The sequence below is a fragment of the Melozone crissalis genome, unplaced genomic scaffold, assembly GCF_028551555.1.
Source record: "Melozone crissalis strain CALT ecotype California unplaced genomic scaffold, PUWL_Pcris_2 ptg000068l_1, whole genome shotgun sequence".
NCBI lineage: Eukaryota > Metazoa > Chordata > Aves > Passeriformes > Passerellidae > Melozone > Melozone crissalis.
The window spans coordinates 11,861,804-11,874,631 of record NW_026535846.1 but is presented as its reverse complement, the minus strand read 5'-3'; the positions used below and the strand labels follow the sequence as shown (position 1 = coordinate 11,874,631).

General features: G+C 51.7%; 1 protein-coding gene across 1 annotated transcript; it reads right to left on the bottom strand.

The window, feature by feature from the left end:
* Positions 1-1,009: 1,009 nt before the first annotated feature.
* On the bottom strand, positions 1,010-7,958 carry RAB39B (RAB39B, member RAS oncogene family). Its single transcript, XM_054289515.1, has 2 exons — positions 7,706-7,958; positions 1,010-3,427 (listed from the first exon to the last, which is right to left on the bottom strand). The coding sequence occupies exons 1-2, from the start codon at positions 7,918-7,920 to the stop codon at positions 3,001-3,003; spliced, it is 642 nt and encodes a 213-aa protein (XP_054145490.1). The 5' UTR covers positions 7,921-7,958; the 3' UTR covers positions 1,010-3,000.
* Between the last annotated feature and the right edge of the window lie 4,870 nt (positions 7,959-12,828).

The window sequence follows — 12,828 nt, the reverse complement described above, 5'->3', positions numbered from 1 at the left end:
CACATTTCGTTACAGTGCATAACAAAGCGAGGACAGTGTAAAGTATGCTTTTATTCTGGAGGTTCTGAGCAAGTTCAGTTTAACATGCAGATTGTTTTTAACATGTGGTAGACACCACAGAAAGCTAGCTTTTGCTTGTTTTTTTTTCTCTTTTTGTCCTAGAGTCTAAGAGCCCCTGACCTTTAGCCTGTGAGAGGTATCACCTTCTGATTTCTCAAAGTCCCTCTAAGTCAAAGCATTAAAACCAGTTGTTAGAAAAGAATTCTTAGCATATCCAATAAGTTCTTCATCTTAGAAAAAACATTCCAAATTTTGTACAGATGAATCTACATTTCCTATATTTTAATAAGCTGTCTAGAAAATGCAAGGAATTAGAAAAAGATGTAGATAATGATTTCTCTATCATTTAATATAACAATTTATTAACTCTAAATAGTTAAGACCATGTACATTTTCTTCTGTACTGTTCCTCTTTAGAATTACAACACTTCTGTATTTAAATTGAAGATTACTCTGAAGGCCAGAATGCACTTTCTGGCTTAGGCTTTCTGGGATTTCTCCCTGGGAGCAGTAACGGGGAATGTCCAAAACCCATTAAATAAAATATTGTCTGTCTCATGAAAAGTGATCTTTCCCCTCTGGCCAGGCTCTCACACAGGGAATTACAGAATTTGACTATTGCTAAAATGTCTGATCCAACTCCTCACTGCCCCTCGTGTCACACTCTGGCTCTGTGCCCCTGGGGGCTCAGCCAGACACAGCCAGTGTCCAGCTGGCCCCTGAAAAGCTGAAGCAGCTGCTAGGTGGACTTTCCATCCAGGGAACAAAGAAACTGACCCTTTGGTACTGTCTGTCCCTGCCTTTGGGCAATGCCACTGACGGAGCTGCTCTGAGCAAACCCCTCACTCTGCCCTGGCATCTGCCCAGTTCAGGGGTGCTCCCTGCACCCACCTCTGCTCACCCAGAAACAGATTTTGTCAAGGGCACACTTTTCCTTTTCTCTTTTTAATCTTCAGGGCACTCAACTCAAGCACAAGTGCCTGGCACTCACTGCCCTTGAGCAGGAGCTGTTGGATGCACTCACAGCCCATTCCAAGCTCACCAAGGAGCACCAGGCACTGCCACCCCCTCCTGGCATTTGCTCCCTGTGCCCTCCCAGCAGGTGCAGCTCTGCTGCTCCCCTGCAGAGCCCAGGAACTGAAATTGTTCCTAGAACACCAAAAGCAAAAGTGTTCAGGGTTTGGGTTGCTGGGTTGGGTTTTCTGTGGGTTTGGGTTTTTTACAGCTTCAATATGGAAATCACAGGTTTTTTCTTAATACAGAGCTGCCCATGTGCTGCTGCAAACTGTGAGAATGGGTTCAGAAGGAGAAACAGTCTGAACTCAACAGCAATCAACACCTGTATTTCTGTAGATTATAAAGCTGGAACAAATATTTTCTTTTTCTCTACTCAGAGGCCAAAAATAAACACTAGATGCTTCCTGTGGCTTTTACCTAATCCCCCATCCTGCCCATTGCAGTATAAAGCTTTCAAACACAAGTAAAAAAAGTCACTATAGTTTTGTTTGCTCACTTTCAATAGGCTCAGGTTCCCTAATTTGCTACAGGAGCACAGTCACCCCATTGCACTTCAAAAGCTTGGGTTAAAATTTGGCAGAAGCAAAGCTTTTAAGTGGTGAATGGCATTCCCGGAAAACATCCACCTACATACAGCTTTTGTGATGTGGCTGCCATCCCATGATGGCCAGCCTGAGATGGATCCTCTTTTGTCAAACTAAAACATGGAGGAAAACAAATTTTACCCTTGAGTGTGTCTTGAGGCTTTCCTTCCCACCTGCTCAGACACTCCTGCTGTGTGTTCCACCTTCCCAGGGCCAGTTCTCTTCCACAGAGGTTAAGACAGAAAATTACATTTTAACAGCAGAAAGTACTGATGGAAGCTGTTGCTTTCAATGCTATTTAATTTCTTTAAGAGCTAATCTCACCTTTTAGGATGTCTGATGCACCTGAGTTAAGCTTTTCAAGTTTTTTATTTTGTTGGGTTTCTTTTTTCCCTCCTTCGTTTCCATTCCTCCTTGTGACCTGGCTGGTAAGGTCAGCAGTGCTGTTACTGAGTCAGAAATGGTGTGTCCCACATGGCTGCAACACCCCAGTGTTAACACATAACACCTGAGGACATGGTTCTCTTTTTATGCTCTTGATTACTTAATTCTGCTGGAAAGCCTGAACTTGGGGTACTTTCAAGGTACTCACCCAGGCACTAAATGAGTAAAAATTGCATTGAATAATCTCTACTGCAGCAAGAGTTGCCACTTAGAGTCTTGGTTCAGCACAGCAAGAAAAACACTGTTAAGGGAGGAATAATTTGAACTTTAATTACCAATCAAATAAGTACTGTTTTCCTCTTTAAACCCCACAAAATATTCTTTGCTATCGGACTAGGCTCAAGAACATAAGAAAGAAAACTCCGAAGTGTGCATACCATGTCAGTAAACTCCTGTGGAACTGACCTTATGAGGAAATGGTATCTGTGCTGCCTTTAGACCTTCCTGGAAAGAAATAGCTGACACAAACCAAAACATCCTCCTGCTTTCTCTCTGTCTGCCTGTTTGTCATACGACTGAGTATCCATCCTGTGGCTCCAAAAGCCAGCAGGGAGCTATGGGTTTACTTAAAAGAGAACATGTACAGTACCCTGGCATGTACCAGCCCATTCAGCTCTGCATACCCTCTCCTGTGTTGTGCAGCCCCTCATTTCTGCTTCCTGTCTCCTTACAACATCCACATGCACCCTCACTCACTCTCCTTCAGGTTTGTAGCCCCCAGTTCTGAAAGGTTATTTGGAACAGAACATTTCTTTCCAGGGTCTGTCCTGGTGTCCAAAACAACGTGGGAGGCTGTTCACAGCGGGAGCGTGGCTCTCCCCTCTGTCACACTGAGTTCACTTAGTAAAGAACACTTGGTTAGTAGAGTCCATCACCACGGCCTCCCTAGAGGAGCTCAGCACAAGCACCTTCTATCTGATTTCACCACTTCTTCTGAGGAGTGCACTACGTTCGGGACAAAGCCACTCTTTACCCCTTCCCATCCCTCCTGGATGGAAATGTCCCCCCTTTTCACCAGCTCGTAGATGTCCCGGGTCAGGTCGGTGAAGGCCTTCTCCACGTTGATGGCGTCGCGGGCCGAGGTCTCGATGTACCTCATGCCGTAGGCCGCAGCCAGTTTCTCCGCCTCGTGCCGCGTCACCTGCCGCTGCGTGTCCAGGTCACACTTGTGCCCCACCAGCACAAACACGATCTGGTAGGGCTGCACGTGCACCTTGGTCTCCTCCAGCCACTCGTGCACGTTCTGGAAAGATCTGCGGTTTGTGATGTCAAAGAGGAGCAGCCCTCCCACCGAGTTCCTGTAGTAGGCTCTGGTGATGGACCTGCAAGCCAAGGAGCCACAGCAGAGTTAGCTCACAGCTCTCTGAACACATGTCCTCTAAGAAAGCAGCATTACCACCCTGCAAGTACAGGGCAAGAGAAGGCCATCCAGGAAACACCTTAGAACTTCCAGCTTGTGCTCTGTAGAGCTTGTCGTTTAAAAGGAAAAGTTATTTTGGCTTAAAGATTTCACACTTGAGTAACTGCCCCACTGATTATTGCTCTCTTCAAAATCCCCCCCACTATTTTATCCTCTCATAGATTTCTGTTTGTCCCTGGCTGTTGAGTCCCACCCCCACCATACCAGTTCTCTGGACACCTCATCTAACCCACAGGTTTAGAAGCACTGTGACAAATTAGAGGATTCAACTGGAACCAAACACCCCTCTCTGACAGCCACATAAAAGCAGGAGGTCAGAGATCTAGAAAAGCTGACCATGGGGTTGTAGCTCCCCTCCATATACCCAGAGCCCTGGGATAGAGACATCCACCCATCCCTACAGCTTCCTCCTCTACACAACTGGATTAAAGTGACATTGCAGTGACAGGGCACTGGTACTTTTCATGCACTGACTGAGAAACAGCAAAATAATACAAGAGCTTCCAAGGAGAATCTGCACTAACACTGGTCACGTTCCTGCCAAATACTGACATTAAATGGTCACCAAAAGGACCCAGGAACTGCAGGCTGGAAAATGAATACACCTCCCACAGCTCTTCCGAGCCAGGCCAGCCAAAGGCTGCCAGAAGCAGCACAGGAAATCAGCAAACTCAGGGCAAAGGAGCAAAGCTGAGGCCATGGGGCTAAAGCAGAGCTACAGTTCAGTGACTGCTACACAAGGGGAAACCAAGAAGCTGATGAACAGTGGTGTTTCTGCAAGTCATGGATTTGCTCTAAATCCAGAAGCAACGATCGATTTCAGTCCCTGAAGGAATTCACACTCAGGCCTGAACTTTCCTTGCTGGAGTAATACAAGCACTGCTGCATTTTTACCTTAGGACAGTCTTTTTTTTGGCTATACAAGACTGTTGTTAGGTGACATTTGGTCCTATAGTCTGGGTACCTGTCAAAATTGCCCCAAGAAAGGATGAACTAGAGTTTTCAAGAATTGTTTTATTGATAAACATACAGTAATGGGTGAAAATTCACAGACAAAACTGAAGAAAGCCAGAAGCAGAGGAAAAAACATAGTTGGCAATGTTTGGATAATTTCTCCTCTCCAACTGTTTGGCTTAGGGACAATAGTCACTCTGCACATTTGGCACTGAGGGAATTAGATCTGCCTTTTACTATCTGGCCAGCTGCAAACACACATTGGCACTTTGAATTCACCCCCACACTGTCACAGACATTTCTGCTTCTCCTTTGTGTTCTGTGCCATCAGCCCTGGCTCCTCCTGCCAGCAACGACAATGCCCCAGGTACTTCTGAAAGACATGATGGGATCTAAGCTGAATGCTGCTTCAAGGTAAAATCAGGTGAAGGTCTCAGTGCCTTTTCTTAAAGCCTTTTCCACAACTATTTCCTCACCAATCTGCAGGAGGCAAAGCATAGTGCCTTCATGCTGCACATCCCTCCCCAGTTCCCTTCTGAGGTTTCTACCTTCCCTCCTCCTGGCACACACACACTGATTCAGTGTAGAGCAGGGACTTGCAGCTACTTTGGCCAAGTTTTAACATACAGACAATGTCGGGGAACTGTCCCCTGCTCATGGTGGGACTCCTGCAGCCAGGGCCTGCTTGTTTGAGTATTCCCCTTTGAGCCAAGGCAGAGCTGCTGGCTGGGAGGAAACAGCTCTTCTGTAGGTGGTGGGACACAGCTCCAGGGAGAGAGGGCTGACAGGCTTTTGCTTTTGCTAGCATTACACAACATCACGTTTCTGACAAGGGAACAGCAGTATCTGAGCAACGAGGGATGGGCAAAACCTGCTGGATCTGGCAAGAATTGAACCCTGCTCTTCTCCAGCTCCAAAGCAGCCTCAAAGCTGCCCCAGGCAGCATGTGCTGGGGCCGGGTCTGCCAAAAGAGAGTGACACATGTTTAACTGCAATTTAAGCCTTGACTGCACAGAAATTGCTACTAATTTATGGAGAGTGAAAGAGCTCACAACAGGGGGTCAGGAAGAGCAAAATTGTAACACAGCTGCCGCTCAGAGAATGCCAAGGTGTTTGCAAAATAACTACAGTGGTTTTGTCCTCGTGGGGCATCTGTGAAACTATGTAAATCAGACGGGAAATGCTCAAATCTGATAACGGGGAGCTCATTCTTACAGATTCCCCTCTTCAAAAACCCCCTGAGCTTGACAAATGACAAAAAAAGTTTCAGGTTTCTGGAGAGCACCTGCTTCATTGTGCTTCTGGCCCATGACAAGTGCAAGGGGCTTTCGCTTATTCCAGTAACAGCTAATTCTTGTCTCTGGCCAAGAAACATTCCTTGTAGGAGGAAGTACAGGAGTTGTCTTCATGGGGCACAATTTATCACACAGGGCTCAGAGCAATTTGAAAGGGATAAACACAAACTAGATTTTACCTTATATTTTTTCCCCACATTTCAGAGTGCACCATAAAGGCCCCTGGCTTTGCTCCAGCTTTTCACATTGAGAATTCAAGCCTGCACTTTGGCAAGGGCATTTCAAAGTTGCACAGTGGGGTTTATTTACTGTCACTGACCATTCCTGCCCCTTGCACCCTTCCTGCCTTGTCAGGCTGCTGCCCAGGGCAGCAGTGCAGCTGCCCTTGCTCTGAAGGTCACCAGCTCACCATGCTGGCACCCCCAGTGCAGGGCTGGGTCAGCCCCAGCACCGAGGGCCAGCAGCCTCAGGGCCCTGGAGCTCCTGATGTGCAAAGGAAAAGAAATTGGAGCCATCGGAGAGCTCTTGCTCCTCACAGCAACGGCAGAACAGGGCACAGCTCTCAGGTGTGTTTTCTAGAGACCTCAGCCAGAGAGCCAAAGCTGGAAGCTGATGCAACTGCAAGCTAAAGCACCTCCTCTCTCAGCAGAATAAAGCAGCAGCTCCTTGCCTGCAAGGCATCAAGGCAGCACAGGAAAATCCTGTCAGTGGATAACTACTGCACATCCTGGGCCAGATGCCAGTGCCACAGATGCGAGGGAAGGTGCTGAGAGGGGTGGGGTAGGGGAGTTTTCATCTGAATGAAACCAAAACATTCCTCAGGCGAGTCATTACTGCACAGACGTGGAAGCTCTGATGCTGCACAGAGATGTGGAGCACAGGAAGTGATCCCAAGGGAGCAGGATGGAGGAGCGGATCAGGGTTAAAGGCACAGACAAGCAAACAGGAGGCCAGGAGCTGCGGGTACACTCACACACCCTCGAAATGAGCACTGTGAAAATGAGCCCCTCTTTGGCTGGGGCCGAGCCTGCTCCAGCCAGGGCTGCTGCTTTTCCCACACAGTTCTGCGGGAAACTTGGCACGGTCCCACAAGCTGCCTTTATTCTACTTCATCCAGACTTGGTTACTGTTGCTTAAGCTCCCAGATTGTCTGTGCCCATGCAGCGCTGGCACTCTCCAGAAAGCACCTGTCATCCTGCACAGCCACAGCCAAAGGTTTGTCCCGACCTTTCTCTGTCCTACGGAGGAGAGCTGAGCTCTGCTGTCGCAGCAGAGCACCAAACGCGTATTGCACTGCGTTCCGTAGCGTTCGCCTGGGAAACATCCCGGCCCTGCCTCCGCACCGGGGGAAGCAGGGATGCAGGCGCTCTGCTCTCCCTGCCAGCAGCATCCGCCGATGCAAGGACAGCTCCGGGCTGGCAAAGCGCGGACCCAGCGCTGCCTCGGGCCTCGCATCCCTCCCAGTGGCAGCGGGGCCGCCCCTCGGCATCCGCACCTGCACATCCCGCACACCTGCACATCCGCACCCCTGCACATCCCGCACACCTGCACATCCCGCACACCTGCACATCCGCACACCTGCACATCCTGCACCCCTGCACATCCCGCACACCTGCACATCCGCACACCTGCACATCCCGCAACCCTGCACATCCGCACCCCTGCACATCCCGCACACCTGCACATCCGCACACCTGCACATCCGCACCCCTGCACATCCCGCACACCTGCACATCCCGCAACCCTGCACATCCGCACACCTGCACATCCCGCACCCCTGCCTGCGGCCATCCGGGGCGGACACGGGTCCCAGGGATGCGGGGAAGGATGCGGGGGAGAATGGGGGGCACAAAAGGTGCCAATTTGACTGTTCTTTGTCTTGTTTCCACACGCCTCACCCGGCCCGCATCCCCCGGCCCCGCGGGTCTCACCGGAACCGCTCCTGCCCGGCCGTGTCCCAGATCTGCAGCTTGATCCTCTTGCCAGGCTCGATCTCCACCAGCCTGGAGAAGAAATCCACGCCCACGGTGGGGTCGGAGATCTGGGCGAAGCGGCCCTCGGTGAAGCGGCGGATGAGGCAGGACTTGCCCACGGTGGAGTCGCCGATGACGATGAGGCGGAACTGGTACAGCCAGATCGCCTCCATGCTGCCGCCGGCCCTCAGCGCCCGCCCGCCGCCGCCGCCGCGCCGCCCATGCCCGGCCCGGGCCCGGGGCCGGCCGCGGCCGCGCCGCTCAGGCGGGGCCCATGGCGGGACCTGCGCGGCTGCCGAGGGCCCGTCACCACCGCCGCATCCCGCCGGGCCCCACCGAGCCCCGCCGAGCCCCCGCCGCCTCCGCGCTGCGCCCTACGCGGGCCCGGGGGGGCTGGAGCCGCCGAACCGGCGCTGGAGCCCGGCCCGAGTCCCTGCCCGCAGCCGCGGAACCGCCGAGCCCCGCGCTCCCCGCCCGAGCCGAGCCGGGATGCGGGATGGGTGATGGGGATGGGTGATGGGGATGCGGGATGGGATGCGGGATGCGGGATGGGGATGAGGATGGGGATGCGGGCTGCAGGCGCGGCCGGCGCGGTGCCGGTGATGCAATGGCGGCCGCTCGGTACCGCACTGCCGGGAGGAGCCGCCAGCCCCGGAACGCGGCGGTGCGGGAGCCAGGCGGGGCGGGGCGGGGCGGGACCGTGCGGGGCAGCCCCGGCCGAGCGCACCGGAGCCATCCCCGGCACCGGGAGAGGCTGTGCTGAGGGAGCCCGTGGCCGCGGAGAGCTCCTCTTCCTCAGCGCTCCGCCAAGGGAAGGGGAGCCGAGCCAGGTGCGCATCACCTTTCTGTGCTTTAACCCGAGACTCTTTTCTGGAGAGATTCGGGCTCCTCACTGCTGCACTGGGGGCTCCGTTCCCATTGAAATCCTGGCACTTCTGGAGAGCCCCTGTCTGGACCAGCCTGTCTGGAAAGGGACAGTGGTAACAGGAGGGGTCCTGCTCACAAAACCCAACAAGAACACATGCTCACACATACCTGTGTGTCTGTATATGTATAGTTTGTGTATTTGCGATGTGTGTACAGTCTCAAAAATTAGTAATTAAGGATATGAGGTACCCAGCAACTTAAATATCACCAGTCTTAAATCCATTTCCCTCACTTTGCTGGGGTGGGTTCCAGGCTCAGCAGGGTGATGTGTGGTGTCCCAGAGCCCGAGCAGCCCTGAACATCTCACAGTGCAAGCACAGACACCTCGGGCTGCCCGTCCTGGTTCTGCCAGCCTGTCCCACACAGGGAGAGTCACAGCACACAGCCACTCTCCCCTGGCTCCACAGGATATGGCTCAGTTTGAGCAACTACTTTTAAATCTCTTCCCACAGCAGAGTTTTGATCTCTGGAAGGGAAAATTTGCTGTATATTATTAAAAACAGTGAGTAAAAGGTCTGTATTCAGTCAGACACAGAAAGAATGAATATTGACACTTTTTAAAAATTTATTAATAGATTGGTGGGGTTTTTTTTAAAAAATAAAGATGGTTTCATTTCAAAGCTCCTCCTTCATGACTACTATTGAAATAAATGCATTGAGAGTGGCTGTTACATTCATTAGGTCCTCAGAAAAAGGACATTTATATAGGCATGAGACAGTTAACCACCATGTCAATTGGCCTAGGACATTAGAGAGACCATTTCAAGTCTTGAAGAATAAATGGCAAGGAACTTTTTCAATATTCTTTGAAATATAATCTATTTATTAAAAAATTATAACCCCAAAAGATTCTACTTTAACCTACCTCAGAACAGGAAAGAAAATTGATGAAGCAATCTACACAGCAACAGCAACAGCGCAACAGAAAAATATTAAACCTATAAATCCAAGTTAGTGGTACATTAACCAGTGACTCATTGCCAGCGAGGCTTTGTGGGGATCTGGTGCACTTTACAGAATGATTTCTGAGTACTCCATGCCCATTAGTTGAAGCCGACAACCAATTGTGGTTTCTCTTCCCTGTTTTTCTCTCCTCCCCATGTGCTCACACACAGAGAGTTGCTCCATTTGCTCCATTCCCTTTTTCCCACAGCTCTGGCTGTGCTCAGGCAGGCACAGGGCACTCAGCAGCGCCCTTGAGTCACCCACAGCAGCATCTCCGGGGGCAGCTCCAGGCCCAGTGACATTTCCTGCCGTGACCTTTGACAAAGGGCAGCCAGGGCACTGGGACTTGCTGAGGAGAGCCCCAAGGTGCCCAGCAGATCCTGTCGTAGCTGGAGGAATTCCTGAAGCATCAGGCACCTGTCTTCCCCAGCAAATCAACTCACAGGAGCCCGTGATGCAGATATTTTGTTCATCCTCTGTGAACACATGCATAAAGATGAACACCCACTGCGTGACTAGGCAGGCACGGCATTAATTAGCAGCAATGAGAAGGTGGGAGCAAACGAGATCCTGGGAGAGCCTTTGTTCTGGTGCTGTTGCAGAAAATGGAAAACCTGGTGTCTGAGAGACACTAACCCAGATCTGGTGCAAAATGAGGTTTGTTGGCTGAGGTCAGGCAGGTGCAGGTGATTCACCATGAGAGTGTGTGTGCCCTGACAGCAGCACTGGGAGCAGCCCCCGTGGGCTGATGGCAGCTCAGGACTGGGGACAGCCCTTCAGGGCTCCTTCCCGTGGCCCTGGGGGCAATTCCAGAGACCCCCTTTCCCCTGAGAGCTGGCAGTGCTGGGGAGAAATGCCTGAGAACCACCAGAGCACAGGTGAGGGCAGGGCTGATCCCAGGGCTCTCACCTGCTGGCAGCTCATGTGTGACCCCACAAGCAGGGTCCAATCCAGCAGCCAGCACCACGCTGGGAAGCCAAGAGAAGCTCTCACGAAGGCAGTACTGGCCTACACCCTGTGCTAGGTACAGCAAACATGGGTGATAGCCCTGCCCAAGGGCTCTGTGCACACTGGGGACAAACATCCACACATCAGCCACTGCAGCAAGTACTTCTTTTTGAGTACATTTATTTTAAGGCATAAAAGCTGAGACAAAATGAGGCAAAAATGGAGATTGACTCTGTTGCTACCCTGTGCTCTCTGTAGTCTCCATCCCAGAGGGATCATATTCACTCCCTTTCAGTGTTAGATGATGAAGCCCTGAGCAGATACTGGGGCTTTTTGCAAGCCCTGTTCCTTGGGCTGGTGGGTGCTGATTGCTGTGCAGGAACTCCACCTTAGGCCTGGCCCCTGCCCCAGCAGTCCCTGTGGCTGGGGTGGGATGGTCTGGAGGCAGACAACTCCTCTAGGACAGGAACTCTGCCGTGAGAAACACAACAGAGCAGGTGCTGAGCTGTGGTCAGGGATGTCTCAGAGCCAGACACCCTCCTGGAGCTCAGCACTGCAATTCACAAAGGTATTTCACAGAATGGTTTGGGTTGGAAAGGAACCTCAATTCCGAACACCTTCCACTAGACCAGGCTGCTCAAAGGCCCATCCAGCCTGGCCTTGGCTGGATTCCCTCTAAATGGATAGCATTCCCTCTGAGCAGTTTGGTGTCCAGCTGTAGCTCAGCTTTTCTCCCAAAGCACTGCCCTTTGCAGGGCAGCTGGAGGCTGAAGCCATCCCCAGGCCCAAGGCTGCACTTCAAGGAGCAGAGTGCATCAGCACTGCACACACCATGCAATTTTAATGCCCTTTCAGTTTCCAAGGATACAAAAAACAATCAATCAGCCACAATCCCTCTCTGCAGCTCTGGAGCTCTGTGAGGCAGCCTGTGTCTGTGCCCCAGCCTGGGACAGAGCAGTGATCACATCACACTGCTGAGCTGCAGCCCCACATGCACAGGCTGCCAGCCCTGGCCCTGGCAGGTGTGACATCCCAGCCACGTGCACAGTGGAGCTGCTCATTGATGCAGAGACAAACTGCACCCAAGCAAAGCCTGAGTCCCTCCAAAACAGACTGAAAACAGTCACAGGCCACACACCAGGGTGATGGGAGTGCTGAGAGCAGGGCTGGGAACCACACAGAGCAAACAATTTATTAGCTAGCTCTCAAAAACACCTCTGTTAAATTAGGCCTGTCCAGCTGTGACATGGAGACAGATTGCACTGATGACAGGGATGTGATTGCACCCATGACCTATGGCTGAGTGTGTTGCTGTAAAACCCAGCACGGAGGGGAGGTATTAAGTGTTTATTAGTGTTTGTTATTTACACCATGCCCACAGTTAGTCAGGGTGGTGCAGACAAGCGTAAAGACAAGGGCACCACACTGTGCCCTAGAGCTGACAGCCCAGCTGACAGAGGCACTGGGAGCATAATTTAGGACTTTTTGATGAGGTGACAGCCTTACAGCCTCCAGCAGGGCTGAGTGCCAGGAGGAACATGGTGTAGCTCTGTCCCACCTTGGCCTTTGTGCCTTTTGGAGAGGTGGAGTTCTCTGGCAGACTGTCAACCTCTGTCCCCAGAACTTGTCTGTTCTCCCTCCCCAAACACCCCCTGTCAGGGGGGCATCCTGCAGAGCTACCACTGTCCCCCCAGTGTCACAAAACAAAAGCAGTAAAGCAGACACAGGTTTGACAAGGAGAGTCCTGGCTGAGTGGTGCTGGCTGTTCCATTAATGGCCCCCATCAATAGAGGAACCCATTACCTAAATGGCTCTCTTGCACTGGGTGCCCAGGCTCCTTCTGTACACAGCTGAGAGAGGCAGGAATATCTTGAGAGCTATTTAACTCACTCAGCTTGATGGGAAGAACCATCCTCCACCAGCACTTCTCTCTCCCTTGGCCACAGAGGAGCAAAGGGCCCAGCACAGAGCAGCTTCAGACAGCTTCAATTGCCCCATCCCTGAGCAGGAGGCTCTGCCTCCTCACAAGGAGCAGACACATGGCACAGAGATAGGGCTGCAAACCCAGCCAGGATCCATGGCAGTGGGGGAAACTGAGAGAGAAATGCAGAGAAACTTCAGAAATAACCAGAGAATCCTCTAGAGTTAGTAGCAGGGCTCCAGGGCAGTGTTAGCATTTGCTTTGCAGCCACAATGGACAGATTGAACCCTCCTAGAGTGTCACTCACTTGGGTGGATGTGTACAGAGGATGAGGATGTCC

Bases quoted from the DNA above. Each gene is read 5' to 3' on its own strand.
- RAB39B (XM_054289515.1), bottom strand. From the start codon at position 7,920: ATGGAGGCGATCTGGCTGTACCAGTTCCGCCTCATCGTCATCGGCGAC. The intron at 3,428-7,705 runs GTGAGACCCGCG...CTTGGCTTGCAG, and splicing joins GCCGGGCAGGAGCGGTTCCG to GTCCATCACCAGAGCCTACT.